Here is a 21,038-nt window from a genome sequence, read left to right as displayed (position 1 = left end):
AATCCGATACCAATGGCCTCGGTGGAGTCCTCTAGTATTATCTTGCTCTTCATGACTTAAATCTTGATGGATTTTTAATGCTTTACTTACTTATGTAGTCAATTTACATTTTAATTCCTCATTCACTCGAGGCACATAAAAGAACTTAACCGAACCAACTTTTCACTTGTTAAACAATCATTTGGTTAAGAAGTCAGATTGTAGGGCAACTTTCACACACACATGCACACATACATACACAATCAAATACAAGCATTGTATGTTGGCGACCTCCAACAATGACACACTTATTCTCTCTTTCTCTTGAGCCATCCCATGACAGAATACATATTGAACCAAATCTAGGCTATGTTAGAGTTTTGACACCTACACCACGCGCTTCTTATATTAACTATGACAGTTCACATTGAATGCTAGGCCTCACTGTCTATGCCATGCCTTACCTTGCTTCCCCATCTTCCTTCCTAGGTTTATAGTGCAAGGCAATTAGTACGTCCGGGTTAGACGCTAGGTTTGTAATGGTCTTTTGGTTGTTCACAATTAATATAGAATGAAAATCAATCAATTATAAAAAATAAAAAAAAAAATCTATTTACCATTTTTCAGTTTAACGGTGAGGATCAGAGATCATGAAGTACCAAAAAGTGAATGCTTTTGTTATCTTAGATCTATCTTGCAAAAGAATCTTGGATCTATCTTGTAAAAGAACGAAAAATTGGATGGAGATATTAACATAGAATACAAGCTGAATGGATGAAGTGCAAAAGTGCATCAGGTGTGTAGTGCGACCATCCTATGTCACTAAATCTCAGGGAAAAAATTTATAAGATGGCAATAAGGTTAGCAATGTTTTATTGTACATAATGCAAAGATGGGAATACTTCGTTGGATGTGTGGGCACATATGAAAAGACATGATTAAGAATGAGGATATCCAAGGTAAAGCAGGAGTGACCGTAATCCAAGTTAAGATGTGAGAAAATCGGTTAAAGTGGTTCGAATTTGTGAAACGAAGACTTATAGATGCTTCGATTAGAAAAGGTGGTTATGAAATAAAGGCTCAAGGCAAAAAGGGTAGAGAAAGATATAGGAAAACTTGGAAATAGACTTTAAGAAAAGACATGCAATAGTTAGAGCTAACAGAACACTTGGGGCAAAACTGAGCGCAGTGACATTTTAGAATTCATACAACCTAATTTAATAGGATAAGATTTTTTTATTGTTTATTATTGTACTTACCTTTTTTCGGTTGGATGCTTTTTTTTTTTGGTTTTTTTAGTTAATTAAAACATAGAAAAATATATCGAACTGTTTATGGTTAGTTCGGTTACTTGGGTATATGAAGCCGTTGTACTGAATAAGACCCACGAACACCTCGTTACTAATTATAGTTAAATGAAACAAAAAGAAAGAAAGAAAGAAAACTGTATAGAAGAGAGGAGCCAGGATGACCAATGATGTTTAACTATACTAGAAACTATCCAATAAAAATTAACTATACTAGAAACGACTACAAACTACAAAATAACCGAACAATTTTACGCCGTATATTACACCAAAAGTTTTGTTTTCTTTGGGAGCCTTCCTTTTCCTCCATCCCTGCCATTGCGACTTGCAAGAAAGTTTGTATTGTGTACACACACAGACACACACACACACACACACACACACACACATATATATATATATATATATATATATATATATATATATATATATATCACCGTTTCTCTCTGAGATGGGGTTTCTCCTTAGGTAAAGACCAGAAGGATTAGAGAAGTATATTATACATAATGTCTTATTTTAAGTTGACTGGGAGTGTTGGTGGGGAAGATTTTGTAATATCCAGTAACACAAAAGATTTAATTGTGGTATGCTTCAATAAAACGATATCCCCAACAGGACTATGGCGAGCACACAACCCCTTTATGTCAGCTCTTTCAGTTCTTGTTATAAGACTGAGCATCGCCGTCTTCAGCACTCGTATTTTTATGGTCGCCTTAAAACCCTTGCATCAACCACGCATTATTGCTGAGATTCTTGTAAGCAGTACATCCTTCCTTATTCCTCTCTTGTTAATTTTTTCTTACATCTGTTGTTATTATTAACGAAAACATGTAAGTAGTATATACACCATTTTACACGTTACAAATTTTCAGGGTGGAATGTCGACGAGTACGAGTAATTGGGGTAGAGTTGTACCAGCCGTATTTCCTTACAGTACCCTGAAGATTATCGAGACCATCGGAAACTTGGCCCTCGTTTACCACATGTTCCTGGTGGGTTTAGAGCTTGATTTAAAACCAGTGTTACGAGCTGGAAAGAAAGCTCTTAGCATTGCGCTCGCCGGCATTGTCTTTTCCGTCCTTGTTGGTTGGGCCTTATGTCGATATGTACTCCTCAAAGATTTTGTCGAAGAAACAAAAGGCAAAGATGGACAAAAACTTCCCACTGTGAACGGCCCGTGGTTCTGGGGCGTTGCTCTTGCCACCACCAACTTCCCAGACCTTGCCCGAATCCTCACAGACCTCAAACTTCTCTACTCTGCTGTCGGAGGACTTGCTTTATCTGCCTCTGTTATCTCCGACTTATGCTCCTGGTTTCTTCTTTTGCTCGTAATGGCCATAGTCAACAACTTCCAGACAATTTCGGTGGGACTCACCTTGCTTTTTATAGGACTATGCATTTTTGTCGTACACCCTCTTCTGTCACGGATTGTTGACCGAATTCGTGACAGAGTACAAGAGGATGGCGACTACGGTCAACTTGAATGCTTTGTTCTAGCTGGGGTGATACTTTGTGGGTACATTACCGATGCATGTGGGTCTCATTCTATCGTAGGGTCTTTTATGTTTGGAGCTATCATGCCTAGAGGAGAGTTTTCAAACAATCTCAAAAAGAAAGTGGGAAGTTTTGTGCCTGGGATTCTGTTGCCTCTCTACTTCTGTATCAATGGGAGTAGACTCAACTATGTGGATATTCTCAGTTCCGTTTATCCGTCGGAGAAAAAAACTGGGACGGACATATATCGTGTAGGGGGGGTTGTCATCTTAGCTTTTGCAGCTAAGACACTAAGCACTTTGATTGCCGGCTTAGTAAACAAAATGTCATTTCGGGATAGTTTGGCTCTTGGAGTGCTCATGAACACCAAAGGCTTATTGACACTTATTATACTCAACACCGGTCGGGAAGTAAAGGTACGGAATATATGACTTTATGCATGCGTAATGCCTTTGAATAATTCATGAAAGAATGACAAATAATATGTCGTATATATATGTGTATGTCTAGGCGTTGAACAAACAAACCTTCGGAGTAATGGTGCTGGCAATTTGGGTAATGACATTTGTAGTTGGTCCGCTTCTAGCAATTTTTTATAAGTCCAGTGCTAGACCTTTCGTGCAATACAAAGAGAGAAACGTAGTAAGCGTAGGATCTAACAGCGAGCTTCGAATCCTTGCATGTGCTCACAACTCACGCAATGTGCCAGGCATTATCAACCTCCTCGAGGCTTCTAATCCAACCAATAAATCCCCTCTTCATGTTCTTGCTGTCCACCTTGTCGAACTAACGGGGCATACTTCGGCGATGTTGGTAGTGCACGATGCTTGTAAGACCAATGATGTACATTCTCCCGACAACTCGTCCCCCTCAAACGCCTTTGAAGCATATGCCCAACAAAGAGAATGTGTCACGATGCAAACACTCACGGCGGTGTCTCAATACTCCACGATGCACCAGGACATATGCAACCTGGCTGAGGAGAATCGGGTCGCCATAATAATCATCCCGTTCCACAATAAATCCACCACATTGGTTGGAGGAGTGGCACCAGATGCAAACAACTCACATCTAAAGAGCCTCAACAACAACTTGATCGCAAATGCTCGGTGCTCTGTGGGTGTTTTTGTGGATCGAGGCCTCGGTGCATCCAACTACTCTTACCGTCGATGCTGCTATTCCATGCTCTTCTTTGGAGGGGTAGATGACCGTGAGGCATTAGCGTATGCGGGTCGCATGGCTGGACATCCTAGGACTAGCCTAACAGTCATATCGTTTAACATCATGAGTAAAAATGCAGCAAACTTGTACTCTGAGGATGATCATGGTGATGAAGACGACGACGACGACGACGACGAAGATGGCACTGGTGGAATTCTGAAGGCCATGGCAAGCACTGGGAGGGAAAAAAAACTGGATGAGTTGTACTTGGATGAGTTTAGGCTGATGTCAATGAATGATGCCTCCATAAAACTTTTAGAGAAGTCGGTGACTAGGTGGGAACAAATTCTCCCACTAATAAGCTCAATGGAAGGTGAGTATGATATGTACATAGTAGGAAGAAGGCATGGAAAAATGTCAGAGGTCACCACGACGTTACTCGATGGCATCGACTCTAATGACCTTGGATTTCTTGGAGATGCATTGGTATCTTCAAACTTTATAGCTAGTACATCCGTTCTAGTTGTGCAACAAGGTCGCCTTTTGGATTATTATTCTTAATTGAGAGAGAAAATGGGATGTATTGGAATAATTTGTGTTGGAGAATTAGGAAATAAAAACTTACTGAGATTGGTAAATATGGGATTGCATTTTATTTCCTACCTACAAAATAATGTGTAGGTTTCTTGTTGAAGGAATTAGGTTTACTCATTTAATTTGGTTACATATTCAATTAGGCTTGTATTTTCTTTTCTATAAATACTTTCTTGTGCGGAATAATAAAGATGTATTTGAATTGTGTGGACAATGTGGTATTGTTATTGCTTTTGGTATGATTTGTTTTTGTTGTAATTTGAGAATAATTAACTGTAAAGTAAAATAATTAAGCTTTTGATAAATTGTATTTTAAAGTATTTATGTATTGTCATCCTTGAATACGCAGAGACATTTAAACTTTAAATTCTAAATTTAACATGTAAAATGCTTGTAAAACATTACATTTAGTGCTCACATAAAAAAAATTTATTTTCATCTTCCTCGCATCAAAAGCTGTCGTCATCGAAGTACAGTACATGGAGAACTGGGCCCACAACACAATTCATCCTAGTTGTCACAAATATTTCACCACTGATGTCTTCGGACCTGGTGCCAATTGAAAATTCAAGAATAAATATTAATTAGCCTAGAGGGGGATCGAATAGGTATTAACTTAAATGACTAAGCCAAATTTAAACGAACAATTAAATAAACGTGGTTAAAATCCTACACATCAATAACAAACAGAAAATAAAGTGTTCACCGTATCGGGTAGATTTAACAAATCAAAAGGCCATCATTAGGAAAAATACGTGTACTACTAAGTCAAAATATAAGTTAAGAGAAACGAACATAAAAAGAACTTACAAAAATTATCTGACTAGACTCTGAGCTAGAAGGAAGTTTAGAGGACCTTAATGGTAATATGAAACATATTACGAACTGTAGCCACAAAAGTCTTGAAGTGATCAAATACGTCTGATTAGGTATATTCACGAATATCTGAAAAAATCATCGGTAAATAAAATATAAAAGCAAAACCGCTAAAGAAAGTAACAGATGGCGTCCACATACCCTGATGAATTAGGGAAAATAAGGCAGAAGCATGATTATTATTATTCAAACTAGCCTCTTGCCACGTATGGGAGTTTTTATTACTTATTATTTAATTCATTATTTTTTAATTAAAATTTTGGGTTTTAATGAGGCTTAAGAAAACAAAAATTTTGATGAAAAACATTTAATTGTCGTAATATTACGATATTATAGTATGTGTGTGGTTGTGTAAATTACTAGTAGATTGTATTTAAAATACTAGAATGTCTTATTCTTTTATGATTATATTATTTGCAACGCAAGGAATACAATAAATAAACACATTAGGCATGAGGAATATCACACACACAATTCCTCAAGCCCTTCTCCATCCCTCTATGTCACACCTTCTCAATCCCTTCAATAAAATAGGTTACAACATGTTTTTAGCATACCACAAAACCCATTTACAAGATTCATCTTTGCAACAACCCATGTTCTTAAACAAGGCCTAAATGTCAATATTTGTTTTCAACTTAATGGCATGAAACATTCACTTTTGAGCATGAAGTCTAATTTTTATTTTAAAATTATATATTCTGTTTAAATTATTGTTCGCAATTATATTATATTTTTATTTTTGTCAAATCGTAATTATATTATATTACTGTTGTTATAATTGTAATGAACTGGATCTGTGTGATAAAAAAAAATAAAAAAAAAAAAATGGAGAGATTTTTTAACCCTTGAATCGCGTGAGCTGCGACTTGAAGTTGCGCCAAGTCGAGCCGCCCCACGCTACCCCAATGTCAATGTGCTACATGAGCTGAGCCACCAAACCCCTGACACCATTCGATCGAAATGACGTCATTCGCGTCGTCCCTAACCTTCGATCCTCACAGCCTTACCGACATCCGGTGATGCCTGTGATCTCCTTCGATGAACTGAAATCGTCGTCCGTCTTCCAGGGGAGGTTTCCATGATGGAAACAAGAGATTCCAGATGAATCTCGAAAGGTTTTAAACTTCGAACACTGACCCGCAGTGGTGAACCCACGATTGGAAGTTTCGAGATTTTTTCATCGTTGTATGTTGTGATTGCAGACCTCAGACGATTAATTCGTCGTCTACTTCGAAGTTCTCTTTGTCAAGTTTGACGACTTTAATGCATTTCCCCAAAAAATTGCATTGGGTTTTGGATGATATCATCGAGATCCGAATTCGTCGGAGTTCGAGCATCTCCGGGATGCTTTCGCACTAAGTCAGAAATTAAATTTGTAAACAAAATTTATAAAATAAATAATATAAAAATTGATGATTGAGTTATTACTTAAACATTGATAAACGTCTTTATTTTCTATTGATGATATATAATTTGATTTGCAAATTTTATCTACAAATCTCTAGCATTACCCTTTCATTTTACATAATTTCTAGATACTGAAATGAATCCCTAATGAATCCCTTTGTGTTTTGGGATATGTAGACCGAACAACCAATCAAACAGTTACACGTTGGTAATGTGATCAGTTCCCAACCGAAGATATTCAAAACAAAAGAAAAAAACGGAATGAATGTCATTTAAATTTCTCTTCAAATGGTTGAAGGCATCTCACTTTATTTTTCATCTCCATTTACTAACAACTTAAATAGTATGAGAAATGAATCTCACAGATGAGCTGAAAAACTATCTTCCTTGGAGTCTCAAAGTAAAAGCCTGCAAGGAAAGAAGAACTTTCTTTAATTTCTCCTTGGTCTGTGCATCAATTAAGTTGCTGTTCTCATCGAACTTTGCAGGAGGCTGAAACGCATTCAGGAAGAACTCTGGCTTGTTGATGAAATGAAGGTCAAGGAAGACTCCGATTTGGCGAAGATGGTATTGGGATCGTGAACCGCCGGAGCCTCCTGAAGCGCTTATAATTGCAGCAGCCTTGTCAGCCCAAACATTTGGAGGTCTTGATGCCCAGTCAAGTGCATTCTTTAGTGGTGCTGTATTGTGCATATATGTGAGGGTAAATTGGTCATTAAACTACAAAAAATAAGATATAAATAAATTTAAAATAGTGTTACTATGTTCACAATGTGGGAACTTAGAAATCGATCACTGATCTAATTTGAGTATCTCTACAAGATAGACCTCAACAAAAAAAAATTGAAGAGTGACGACAACAAATGATTGAGTTCAGTAGTTCCTCATATAAAATTATTGACTTTGGAGATACAGTAATATGGCCAAATTTGCTTATCAAAACTTTACCATACAAATCTTTGTATCAACTTCCGTGTCAATATATATGTCAATCGTTACTTATTCGTGACATCAAAATTTAAATTGAAACCAAATTTCCATGAGTTACACAGTGTCACATTATTGTACAAATAAATGTGGTGTCCCTGTATTAGCACTCTAAAAATTCATGTATAATTTATATTTTTCCTCCACATATAGAAAAACTTAAGAAATAAATATATACCTGAGACGGAGTAATTGTATTCAGGTGAGGCAAAGAGAATGCTGTCAGCTTCTCGGATCTTCCGACGAAATGCCTCGACGACAGGTGGAAAAGTTCCCTCTCCTTCCAGATCTGTGTTCAGCAGTGGCAGCTTCGATATGTCCACGTTATCTATTTCCACGCCGCTCATTGACGACTTGCTTATCTCAATCGCTGCAATCGGCAACACATGATCCAAGCTCAGTAATTTTCAGTCCCAAAAAAAATTAAATTAAAAAAAAATGAAAATGCAAACCAATAGGACGGCGCCAGATGGCAACTAACCAGAACGAATGAGGCCGCGGTTGTAGGAACCTTCACGGACGGACCCACAGATAGCCACCACGTTTATCAACGGTTTGGTCGCTGCAACTGCCGCCGCCTCCATTTTTGCTTTTTGTTGTAAGTTTAACAGTTCCTTACACAGCAACAGCAACAGAATAAGTATATTTATAGGGTTTGGAAGTGAGCGTCAGTTTAAGTAAGAGGCTGCAAGAAATTGTGGGGTCTGGATCGGACGGTAGAGCTTGGTCTTGGGGGGACCAATGACTTTGAGGTGGAGACATGGGTTTTTGACCGTTGGATGTATGGAATGTGCGTGTACAGTGTTTTAGTTTACGTATGCAGTGACGTGGGTCGTATCTGTGCAATGCGGTAGCGGGTCAAAACAATTACGGAAAAACATTTTACTTTTCAAAGGGACGCAATTTGTAATCACAATACAATACAATTACGGAAAGACCTTTTAATTTTCAAAGGGCTGCTATTTGTAATAACAATGATTCCCTTCCCTCCTTTTTTTATTTCTTTGTATTTCTTCTTATATTCTCTATTTTGTGTTTCTTTTTTTATAAAAAATTAATATAAGATATTGACGTGACTTAACCGTGACCATTCAAATAGGAGGGGAGGTAAGAGGAGGGAAAAAAAAAGAAAGGAGAGAATCCTACTCCATTTGTAATCCCAATATCCTGAGATCCTGTCTGTACTCGTTGAATCTGGAAGAAGAGAAATGCTAACAGATTCTTTCAAATTGAAAATTTTTATGAATTTTCTATCACTTCATAGTTTAACGTTAATTGTCGTACTAATATTATAAAATATTATACAAAAAAAATATGAAAGAGTTATTTAAATATAGACCCTTGCAACTCTTATTTTCTAGATAAAAACTCACCTAATTCTAAAATCCAAATTTGAAAAAGATAGCCAAATAAAAAAGTAATTGACCTATTATTACAAAATATTTACAATTTGTGCCACAATATTCAAATCAAATCAATAAATATTATTACTTACCTTAATTATAATGAACAAATAATTATTGCACATACTATTACCCCTAACATGCATGAATATATAAATACACATAAATACATTCAAAAGTATATCCTACTACTAAAAGTTCAATATACATATAATTTACCTATATGTATATAGGACTACTATACGTTCAAATATATATATGCACAGTTGTGAAATCCCATCCCTGGAATTTCACCATTCGTTATGAATCTCGTATTTTAAATTCGTATTCTGCGATTACGTTATCTTTATTAGTTAATTTTAATTCCGTTAATTTTAAGTTTAGTAATTGATTAGTTTTCGAGTTGGAAGTTTCATAATCAATCTTTATCTCTCGTTGACATTTCGAAGTTACAACTAGTGTTTTTTTTCAAATAGATCTCGAACCCACGAACGCATAAGCGAAAACCGTTTGCGAGTTTGAATTATAACGGTATAGTTATGAACGTTTGAAATTGTGAAACTATAGATTGTGGGAGTTATTTTAATTTCCACTTGGGGGTAAAAAGGGCCAAACATTTTTTTTGGGATTAAAGGACCGGTCATTTTAAGTGGAAATGGCAAATATTAGATGGGGGAATTGTTTCCATTTGGCGAACAGGCACCACAACACCCCACCTTCAGCCGGTCCAAACTCAGCCATCTTCCACCATATTTTCAGGTAATCTTCAACCATCCTACACCTGCCACATCTTCCATCACCTTCCATTTTCCATCTCCTCCAAAAATCAAGGGTTGTAAGGCCTAATTCGGGTGAAACTCAACAGGAGAAACCGGGGGTTCTCGACGACGAATTGTCATTCCAGAGAGTATCACCATTCACTATCACCCTTAATCAACTTCCCTTGGACCTAAGAACTAGACCCAACTGGTGGTTGGGCGTTGGAACACCAAGGAAGCCGAATTTAAGAACACCCACCTTAGGGTTTTCGTCGGGTGTGAGCCAATTTGGGGGCCTTCTCGGCCAAATTGGACTTGCACACAGGTATAAAATTTACTCTACTTGTTGAGATCTTTATTTCTGTAAAATTTGAGAAATTTTGGTGAAAGTCGAATTTTCCAAAGTGTGACATTCGATTTATGAAAATGCTGTTAGTTGAGTGTATTATCGATAAGGTCCGCCACTTGATTATTCTAACGATTGACGATCTTACCATTGAATTGACACCAAATTTTAGTATGCTATGGTAGATATTGTTTAAGGATCTTAGGGACTTACTAGTGAAAATCTAGTGATTGGATCTTACGAAGCAAGTGACGTAAGATCATGGACCCTACCTCAGAACGACAGTTCGATTCCTCATTGAATGTCGTTGTGGGAGACTTATGAGAGTTTTGGGTATGTGAATTTATTGAGAGAAACCTAATTGTGGATTTGTGCTTTGTTTTAGGTGGTGACAGAGCTTGATGCCTTGAATTCCATGCTTGAGTGCGTTAGTGTGGATCTCAGGAGAGTGATTTTAATCTATGTGATATGATTATTACTTTGAAATCTTTCGGACTAATAAGCTTTGTGATTACACCATGGATTCTTAAAATAGGTCTTATGCTAAATAATTGTTGTTATTAAGTTGCCATCGATCTACTTATGAAACATTATGTGAATTGGATATTTGAACCGTGATGGATTGTGTTTTGGATTATATATTTGATGGTTTGAAAAAAAGGAGGGATTGTAAAGGACCGTTACCCTAGTGTCATGGGGTTAGGCGACACTAAGTCTGCACCACGTAGCAATGGTACATGGATGGTCATACTTGGTTAATCCGCGTAAGGGGACCATACTATTTGTGGATCGCGCTTGGTTAATCCACGTTGGGCCATCCTTATATCCTAGGTATGGCCATACACATTTAGAGGTGATCATGCTTGGTTAATCCGCATTGGGTGATCACTTCTCAATAGTTGTAAGAGTGACTCTGCTTGGTTAATCCGCTTTGGGGGTCACTACCTACTTGGTTACTTTCTTAGGGGTGACTCAGCTTGGTTAATCCTCTTTTTTTTTTTTTTTGTTGGGGGGGGGGGGGGTCACTACCTACTTGGTTACTTTCTCAGGGGTGACTCTGCTTGGTTAATCCGCTTTGGGGGGTCACTACGTACTTGGTTACTTGCGTAGGCTTCGGCCGAACGATGTCTCTATAACTCTAGTTTGAATGTAGCCGTGATTGTGGCTTCGAGAACTTTTGAGTGTTGATTTAGAAAAGTCTTTGGATGTATGTGTGACTCCTTCGGAGTTTGCAAGGTTTGGTAGCGATTTCTTATGAATGAATTATATTCAAGGTTTATAAATTGTGAAGGATAGTTGGTTTTATCATTGTATCACATACTTTGTATTATTTGTCGCTCACACAAGTTTCATAACTTATCCGGGTTGTTGTTTGCCGATGCACCATTCCGATGGTGTAGGCACTGATCTTACAGGTAACAAGTCTGAGTAGCCTTTGAGAGGCTCGTAGGTGGGGTAGCAGTACAGTTATCAGAGATTTGGAGTGCTAGGTTACCCCTAGATCTTTTCTTGTACCTTATTTTGGGACCTTCTTTTGAGCACCTCAAACTTGTTCTTAGTAAAGCAAAGATTATGCTTCTTTTTGGGATGTGCATATTTATAAATAGATTATGAAGAACGTAGCCACCTTCTTTTTATTTTGGGTTGCAGTTAAAGTATTTTATTCTGTATGGTGTATATTATTCAACGAATGTTATTTTTTTTCCTTGGCCACGTGTCGATTTTCGACGTTTGTCGGGATCGGGGCGTGACAACAGTACAACATATATGTTGATAGGATTAAAAGCACACCACAAAGTACCACACAAATGTCCTATTAATTTTCCTTATTAACAATAAGATTTATCAATTGTAACATATGAAAATAAGAGTATTTCCCGCAGAAGATTGTTTTATCTAACTACTTAGAATGTCACAAAAACTGGGCTGTTGTCCCTACTGACCAGCCACCTAAAAATAATTATTAGACCGACTTACACTTATCTAAAGTCTACGAAATTTTATATGCAGATACTAGACACACAGAGCTATACTTACACAAATTTTTGGGATTTTTGGAGTTGATTTGATATTTAAATTAAATCGAACAAAAACAAGACAGAGACAAATTTTTGAGTAGTTCACAAATTAAGAAAAACGAGTTAGGGGAATTGATATCCACCACCAAATAATCATGCAAACATGTTATGTTTCATTCAAATTCCTTTCATTTTCGAATGAAGATGCTCAAGTTGGCTCAATGTTAGAACTCAACCTATTACTTTTTCTTATGTAGTATGTTAAGAGAATGGCGTTTTCAACTTAACTTAGTCCCTAACATGCAATCTAGAATGGTGTGTTCATAGATTTAACAAGTAGAAATCATTAAGAACGAAAAGAGTTTGAGTCATCAGAAGGCATCGTAAGTACTAGCGTTGTCTTACTTATCCTAGAAATTGATTCACATGTTAATCGCAATTAACAATTAATACTCTAGAACATATGTAGGTCCTCATTCGACAAGGGTAGACACACACGTATTCATAGCATTAGAATCCTAGATATGCTTACTAAGTATGCATCCGTAGAAAACACATAAAAAATTCATCAATGAGACAAGTAGTGAACCATTCATAAAAGTAATTCAAACGAAATGTCATATCAAACTTGCAATCATATTCAGGGCTTCAAAACATCCCCTAACTACTAAAAATTAGTTACACATAATTCTCAAATTAAACCAAAAGAAAGACATGAGTTTGAGAAGATAAAACCGAAAGAAGAGAATGCCAAGATTTCCTCCTTCCTTTCCTTCCTTCCCCAACGCAGCAGCCTTGCCTTTTTTTCCTTGCTTTCCCTCCTTTTTTTCTATCTTTTTTTTCACCTTTTTTTTCCTCTCTTTGCTGCTGCAACCTGCAGCCTTTTTCTTCTTTCTGTTGCCATAGTTTTTTCTCCATAACTGACCCACTAACAACCATTTAGTGATGACAATAAGTGAGAGGAAATGCTAAAACAATTGTAACTCTTTGGGCAGCCTTTATGCCCATTACTCTCGCTTAATTTTCCATTTCCTCTGATATTTGAATAGGTGTTAGCTGGCTTGTCCTTGGATGCATCAGTTTTGGCTGTTAGTTTTATTGGATTTATTGCTTTCAATGCTTTCTGGTCAGTTACAAATTGCTCAGCCTCTTGGGAACCTTTTAGTGTTAAAACGACCATAACTTCTTCTAGAAAAATGATATTAACAATCCGTGAAATGGTCCAGAAAATAGACATCCGTAGCTTTCCAAGCATATAAGGCTCATTCTCTAATTCATTCTGAGCTGTCCGCAACTTGCTTCCAAAGTCAGCTGACCTGCACAAGCAGTTTTGACGAATTTGTTACTTAAAATTCCACTTGTGTTATTTTTCTTTTCTTTACTTGACAAATCATACAAAACACAAAAATAAAGTAAATAGCTCAAAAATATAAGGAACTAACTAAGCAAAGACAAGTGGATTTGATATAAAAAATATATAAATATGAGCTTATCATATGTTAATAAATTATTATATATAATTAATTTACCTATTTGTAAATTTATGATTAGCAAATAATAAATTTTGTATGTAAATTAGTATTAAATAAAATAATATTGCTTTATTATGTAGGTAAATTATTTTGCATGTATTTTGCATATATTGGGTTTGTTTATTATATAGGTAAATTATTTTTCATGTATTTTACATAGATAGGGTAAATTATTTTTAGAAATCTAACATATTAAAATTTTAATAGTAGGTGCACTATTTGAATCAAATAACAGTTTTTCAGGTAAATTATTTTGCATGAAATTTTACATATATTAGTCTTTTTTTAATTTTTTAATTTTTTTTTATATATGTGTGTGTGACATAATATACCTACATTAATATGTAAAATATAATTTTAGTGACTTAATTAAGCATGTCAATATATTAGACATGTTTTATTGTTATTATATATTAGGCAATGAATTTATAAAAAAAATATTTTTTTAGTAAAATTATTAATTCTCCCTTATAGTTCGCATGGCATTAATTGTGTACATCAAACATTCAAATAGGGGTATTATAGGCATCCACAAAATTTTAAATGTGTTAAGTTAAACATAATTAATGAATTTGCTTATGTGGAATTTAGTAAATGGGTTTTATTGGAGTAAATAACTTATGTCGGGTTTATGCAGAAAAAATTAAGTTTTAGGGGCTAAAGTTATATTTTTAGTAGTTTAAAATAGCAAGAATGCCGGCCTGGTGATGGTGGCTTTAAGTTACAAAATATAGCTTCATCACATGTATTGTTTTAAGTTACAAAAAGTTACAAATAAAATTAGGATGAGTAAATGAGTGACTAGAAGCATCGGAAATAATTTTGTTATACGCACCTTAATTATAATAATTATTATTTATTTGCTTAAGATAATCTGAAAAAGCTTTTCTCAATGCGAGTCTGGCTCTCTTCTTGAATGGGAAGCGGGATCTTTTGGAGGAGACCTGCTTCATATGGTGGATTGTGTTGCTGAACCTTCTTTTGAGAAAGGTGATGGAGTGTACAAACATTTGGGCAGCTTCATCATTTTATGTTCAGCACTGTTTGATCACATCTGTTAGAGCTTGATTCAAGAAGAGGGACTTCGTCATCAGAGATCGACTGGATATAAGAAGTTCATTTCTGTTAGATCACTTTTCATGGTACGAAACCGAATTTGGAAAATTTTACACTGGCCTCGCATTTGAAGGATTGCATCTGGAAGTTCTTGTTAGCTAGTGAATTTTTTTTCAACCACTAATTCGTAGCAGGATACTCAATTGCGCTGCTTGTTTTCCTATCATCATCGCATTAGTTTCATCACTTGTGTCTTCAAGAACCAAACGTATTTTGAACCTACATTTAAGATTTATACAATGGTTTAATACTGAGGTATAGCTGTGTTTTAACTTTATAAAACCGTAGATGGAAGGGATTATGAGTTTTTGTACTACCAAAGAAGAAGAGTTTGATTCTTTGGGGGATGGTTTGGACAAACCAATTGACCACTATGGGGAGTGGTTCTCAGTTGTTTCTGGCAAAGATGGGCATGCTTTGTAGAAAAGAAAAACATGCTTTACCGATTTCAGAGAATAAGGTAGGATGATGGTCAATATGGCAAAGGTGGTATGTCCTAAGTGTTTTATGTCATTTTGAAGATATCAATTGAATTAATGTGTGTTCGAGAGGTTTAAAGCCAGTTTTGGATACAAGCAAATATGAAATTATAACATAAGAACAAGTGTGATTGATGCATAGTCGTTCAATCATATAATCGGCTCAAAACTCACAATAATTACATAAAATCACTAAATTCACATATTAATATTTGAATCATGTTTTAGTTTCATATCAAGATGACTGTGTGCATGTACTTTTTCAAGAATGATCGAACATGTCAAAAACTAGCAAATGAATGAAGCAACTCACTCAGTAAGTTCGAGAACATTCAAAATACTCGAGTCTGAGATTGAGATCAATATGCAATCCTATTGTGAACATAAACAGTAACTATAGAAGGAAAAAAAAGGGAATTTTAACAACTAAAATTAAAATAAAAACTTATCACACGCCTACTTTACATGAGCATGCACATGACATGCACGTTTGACGTAATGTTTCAAGGGAGTATTTTTGCTCATTACCATTTAGTGTGGTGTATGCTCACCATCCTATTTATCACCGTTAAATAAGTTTGAATTTCACGATTCATGTAGTGAATAAGCACAAATCTCAAAATTCAAACTCATTTAACGGTGATAAATAAGATGGTGAGCATACACCACGCTAAATAGTGGTGAGCAAAAATGCACTCAATGTTTCAAAATGCTTTAGTCAATGGAACACCAATGGCATTTCTAACTTTTTTAAATTGAACATTATCCAAGGGTTTTGAAATATCATTCACCAATTGTTTCTGAATAGGTAAACATTCAAAAGCTCATATTATTTAGACTCATGCAATGAAATTGAAGAGCAAGCATCCAATCAACGGTTAGTCTCCTTTTTATTCCAACCAATTTCATTTAGGCATATAAAAGATGCGGGAACAACCGTTAACTTTGACAATCCACTTACCTCTTTCAAGTGACATGAGAGTTTAGAATGCAAACTCCTTTTTTCTTTTCCTACAAAACACGTAAAAAAATATTTTTCTTCGTTTGAAAACACATAGGACAAATATGACCCTTCTTTCACAAAAATGACACATGTAAACGAACTTTTTAGACTCAAGAGAATTACTATAAGCTAATGATTTGGAAGCCTAAACAAATTTTGTCACAGTTGTAGAAGTAGAAGAACCTTGAATTGACTACAAGACCACTTTTATCACCAATTGAATTCATATGCGTTTTCAGTTTACGTACTTTAAAGCACTTTTTTTTCTACCTATATTATTGAAAAGCCTTTTCTGTCATTTTTTTTAGCCTAATTTTTTTATGGAGAATGATTCTTTCTCCTCTTAATTTCTCTTTCCTTTTCTTTCCTCTTATTTGAACGGTTATGGTTAAACCACATCAACATCTTATATTGATTTTTCTTATAAAGACAATAAGATAAAAAGATAAAAAACAATATGTGACACGATCACACGAGGGAAGGGAAGGAGATGAGAATAGAAGGGAAGAGAATTCTACTCTGTTTTTTTATTCTTCCCAAGTCATAAGAGCCGACTCTCTCCTCAGGGTCGTCCTTATTTTTGCTACAAATTAGACACATGCAATACAAAATTATTATTTTTATGGTGCCTTAATTGATTTGTGAGATTTGGTTAACTAATCTGGAACACAAATATATGGAACCCAAAGTTAAATTTGTTAAATATGTATCTGTTTTTATTAGGAAAAAACCTAGTTGGTCTGTAAAGCTACAACATGACATTAACAACATATAGGTTTTTCAGTGTGTGTAGAACACAAGTGCACATCATATTTTATTATACAAGTGGACCGACACTTGGAAAAAAAAAATCTCTCTATTTATATAATAACATATGACGTACCACACTATGTTCCCGCCACATTAGAAATTTTCTCAATACTTAAAATTTTAACAACATGCTTTAATTGCACAATGTCAAAAGTTTATTTAGAAATATTTTGAGAATAGGCAAGCCGTACGCTGTGGTATTTTAATTCGAACAACGAACCTTGCTGGAAATGCCAAACATAACGAATATTTGGTTAGCTCCTTACAAGTAAAAAATCATATCTAATTTGTAAAAAGAACCTTTTTATGATTTTTTACTTAGAATTTGTTTTAAAATGAAAATTTATACATTCGCGTTAGATTGTAATTTGTCGAAAATGATGTATGACTTTGAAATTACGAGCAAAACTATTTTCTAACCGAAAGAACCGAACAACTGATGTACAAACGACATTACAACTAACCCTCTTTTTTTTCTTTCATTTTTTAAACTAAGCCCTCTTAATTATCGAGGTCTCTTTTCTTTTGTGTTCTTCCTCTCAAACCAGTTTTCCATCCCGAACTGTTGAAAGTTCTGTATGCCCTTGTGTATGTGACCTCATTTTTTTGCTCGGTGGTTTTACAGTTTTTTCATTTATTTTCTCAGTCTACCTGAATAAGGATGTCTGATTTGGGCAAGACCCAAAGGAGCAGAGGGCCAACCACGTATTGTTGCTGAAATTCTTGTAAGTACTACATCGATATATACTTTTTACTCTATTATTAATCAATGGGAAAAATTAGTATCCAATACGTAGCAATCTACAATACATGATACAAATCGATATTTGGTCCATTATATAGACAATGGAGTCTTAGCCTTGAGTTTTTAGAGATTCTGGTGAAGTGGAGGGTTCAAGGCCTATAAATTGAAAACATAACTTATAACACACTTCAAGCCCTAAATTCTAAGCCCCAAACCAAATTCCAGTTGCTAAAATGATTAGTTTTTAGTATGTCATTGCTATTCAATTGACATGTCCTCAACATTTGATTGATATTTGGTTTTTCTATGTAAAGCAATTAAAAATTGATTTGTGATTGCATTTACCAATTTGGCAATGAAATTATTGTTAGTCGCACATACATTAATATTAATTGGGAATCTTTCAGGGTGGCGTGCTATTGGGTCCAACTCTCTTGGCCGAACATCCTTTTTTCTTCTTCAATGTATTGCCTTTTCGTAGCATACTAGCATGAGGACCTTAGAGACTCTGGGAAACTTGGCCATCGTTTACCACATGTTTTTGGTAGGTTTAGAGCTCGATTTCAAACCAGTAATACGTTCCGGGAAGAAGACCCTTAGCATTGCCTTTGCCGGAATTATCTTTTCCATCCCCGTTGGTTGGGTTTTACATCGGTATTTACTCCTCAAAGACTTCACCGAGCAAACCAAAATATACAAGCAAAACAGGAATGGCCCAATCTTTTGGGGCATTGCCCTTGCCACCACCAACTTCCCAGACCTTGCTCGAATCCTCGCGGACCTCAAACTCCTCCATTCCGAGGTTGGAAGACTCGCTTTGTCATCTGCCGTCATCTCCGACTTGTGCTCCTGGTTTCTTCTTCTGCTCGGAATGGCAGCAGTCAATATGACCAATATGGTAGCGGTTGGGTCCACCTTGGCCTTTATAGCAGTGTGCACATTCCTATTACGTCCGGCTCTCTCGCGGATGTTAACCCGCGAGAGCCGCGAGAGAGAGAAAGAAGATCCCAACTATAGTCATCAATCATCATACGTGCTTTGTTCTCGCTGGGGTGGTGCTTTGTGGGTTCATAACCGATGCATTAGGGTCTCACTCCATTGTTGGACCTTTTGTGTTGGGAGCGATCATGCCGAAGGGTGAGCTCTCACGCCTACTGACACATAAGGTGGGAAATTTTGTGCCAGGGATTCTGATGCCCCTCTTCTACGTAATCATAGGGTTAAGAGTGAGACTGCAAGATATTTTAATTGTTAACTGATTACCTTCAGCGCTACCAACAGGCCTTGAACAAACAAACGTTTGATGTGATGGTGATTGCGTGTTGGGTAATGACAGCTGCCGTTGGGCCGTTTGTTGCACATGTGTACAAGTCAAGTACGAGACCTTCCGTGCAATACAAAGAGAGGAACATAGAAAGCGTAGGACCTGAAACCGAGCTTCGAATCCTTGCATGCTTCCACAACTCAGACAAAGTATCAGGCATCGTCAACCTCCTTGAGGCTTCTAATCCAACCAACCAATCCCCTATCCATGTCCTCATCGTCTACCTTGTAGAACTAACCGGGCATGCTTCGGCGATGCTTATTGTGCACGACACTTGCAAGACCCCCACCACCAAGTATACTCAGTTGCCTGATTCATCTATTACCTCAAATGGCGTCTTTGGAAACTATGCTCGAAAAAGAGAAAACATCACGGTGCAAAAACTCACCGCAGTGTCTGCCTATGCCACGATGCACGAGGACATATGCAACTTGGCGGAGGAGAATCAAGCCACCCTCATAATTATACCGTTCCACTACGATAAGTCTCTCACTGATGGAGCCACAAAGTCCATCTCTCACTCAAGTTCTCTCAACAACAACTTGAACGCAAATGCTCAATGCTCTGTGGGTGTCTTTGTGGATCATGGGTTCGGTAAATCCGACATTATCCCCGAGTCCAATTCAGACAGCGACAACGACAGTAGAGATGATAATTCTTTGGGGAGGAACCACTACCACTTTGCCATGGTCTTCATTGGAGGGACAGATGACCACGAGGCATTAACGTATGCATGGAGGATGCCCGGGCATCCTAACATTAGATTAACTGTCATACGGACCAACTATCACAAGAAGGAAGTGCAAATATCCATGGATGACAACAAGGACGGCTATGACGATGGAATTTTAAAGGCAATGGCAAGAACTGGGATGGAGGAAAAACTCGACCACTTATATTTGGATGATTTTAGGCTCAAGTCAATGAATGATCCCTCCATTAAATTGGAAGAGAAGATGTTGACAGGCTGGGTAGAAACTCTCAAGCTAATAAACTCCATGGAAAGTGAATATGATATGTACATTGTTGGAAGAAGACATGGCGATATATCACCTTCGTCGAAGTTATTGTATTTCAGTGACTCCGATGAACTGGGAATTGTCGGAGATGCACCAGTATCTTCGAGTTTTTTGGCGTGCACATCCATTCTTGTAGTGCAACAGGGCCCCTTTTATTTGGACGAACAAGATGCCGAGGAGTAAATGAGGGATGTAGAGAACTGTTTTAGAATAGGACGTGGCAGCATCCTTTAAAAACAAAACAAAAAACCATTGCTTTAGCCCTTAATTTGTAAAATGAGCAGTGGCAGGCCTCGATAATTTCATAAATTGTTGGTGGCAGAACTAAATCCGGCCGGATTTGACTTCCGGGCAGGCTGATCAAGAGTTTCACGGCCTCAACTTCCTAAAGAAAACAAGCATAAACGCAAGGCCGGCCGAGAGCAAGTTGAGGCCTGAGGCCATAAACACAAAAAAAGGTCTAGGAACTCTAATTTGGTTTGAACAGTCTGCAAATAACTACATCAGTCGCACTTCATTTTTGGTTGAAAATGTTCAGTTTTGTTTCAGTTGTTAAATTTCCATCAAATTAATCAACCCATCTAGTTGTTGCATTAACAAGTAATTAACAAAGACAAAATTCGTTTCAATTCCGAAAAATAAAACAGAATTTCAACAAGATTGAAAGAAGACCTGTG

General features: G+C 36.6%; 3 protein-coding genes across 3 annotated transcripts; 2 read left to right on the top strand and 1 right to left on the bottom strand.

The window, feature by feature from the left end:
* The first annotated feature begins 1,792 nt into the window (after positions 1-1,792).
* Positions 1,793-4,502, top strand: LOC137748048 (cation/H(+) antiporter 15-like). The gene is made up of 3 exons (XM_068488149.1): positions 1,793-2,041; positions 2,159-3,196; positions 3,291-4,502. The coding sequence occupies exons 1-3, from the start codon at positions 1,793-1,795 to the stop codon at positions 4,500-4,502; spliced, it is 2,499 nt and encodes an 832-aa protein (XP_068344250.1).
* A 2,471-nt stretch (positions 4,503-6,973) lies between these two features.
* On the bottom strand, positions 6,974-8,420 carry LOC137748864 (NADPH:quinone oxidoreductase-like). Its single transcript, XM_068489051.1, has 3 exons — positions 8,290-8,420; positions 7,987-8,178; positions 6,974-7,501 (listed from the first exon to the last, which is right to left on the bottom strand). Exons 1-3 carry the CDS (start codon positions 8,390-8,392, stop codon positions 7,200-7,202), a joined length of 597 nt encoding a protein of 198 aa, XP_068345152.1. The 5' UTR covers positions 8,393-8,420; the 3' UTR covers positions 6,974-7,199.
* Positions 8,421-18,508: 10,088 nt separating this feature from the next.
* LOC137748047 (cation/H(+) antiporter 15-like) lies at positions 18,509-20,544 on the top strand. The gene is made up of 3 exons (XM_068488148.1): positions 18,509-19,004; positions 19,036-19,268; positions 19,300-20,544. Exons 1-3 carry the CDS (start codon positions 18,509-18,511, stop codon positions 20,542-20,544), a joined length of 1,974 nt encoding a protein of 657 aa, XP_068344249.1.
* The last annotated feature ends 494 nt before the right edge of the window (positions 20,545-21,038 follow it).

The sequence above is a fragment of the Pyrus communis genome, chromosome 10, assembly GCF_963583255.1.
Source record: "Pyrus communis chromosome 10, drPyrComm1.1, whole genome shotgun sequence".
Taxonomy (NCBI): Eukaryota; Viridiplantae; Streptophyta; class Magnoliopsida; order Rosales; family Rosaceae; genus Pyrus; species Pyrus communis.
This window is presented reverse-complemented; position numbering and strand designations above follow the sequence as displayed.

Bases quoted from the DNA above. Each gene is read 5' to 3' on its own strand.
- LOC137748047 (XM_068488148.1), top strand. From the start codon at position 18,509: ATGAGGACCTTAGAGACTCTGGGAAACTTGGCCATCGTTTACCACATG. The intron at 19,005-19,035 runs GCGAGAGAGAGA...TCCCAACTATAG, and splicing joins GATGTTAACCCGCGAGAGCC to TCATCAATCATCATACGTGC. The intron at 19,269-19,299 runs GTTAACTGATTA...CGCTACCAACAG, and splicing joins GACTGCAAGATATTTTAATT to GCCTTGAACAAACAAACGTT.
- LOC137748864 (XM_068489051.1), bottom strand. From the start codon at position 8,392: ATGGAGGCGGCGGCAGTTGCAGCGACCAAACCGTTGATAAACGTGGTG. The intron at 8,179-8,289 runs GTTAGTTGCCAT...TGCCGATTGCAG, and splicing joins CCGCGGCCTCATTCGTTCTG to CGATTGAGATAAGCAAGTCG. The intron at 7,502-7,986 runs GTATATATTTAT...TGCACAATACAG, and splicing joins ATACAATTACTCCGTCTCAG to CACCACTAAAGAATGCACTT.
- LOC137748048 (XM_068488149.1), top strand. From the start codon at position 1,793: ATGTCTTATTTTAAGTTGACTGGGAGTGTTGGTGGGGAAGATTTTGTA. The intron at 2,042-2,158 runs GTAAGCAGTACA...ACAAATTTTCAG, and splicing joins GCATTATTGCTGAGATTCTT to GGTGGAATGTCGACGAGTAC. The intron at 3,197-3,290 runs GTACGGAATATA...GTGTATGTCTAG, and splicing joins ACACCGGTCGGGAAGTAAAG to GCGTTGAACAAACAAACCTT.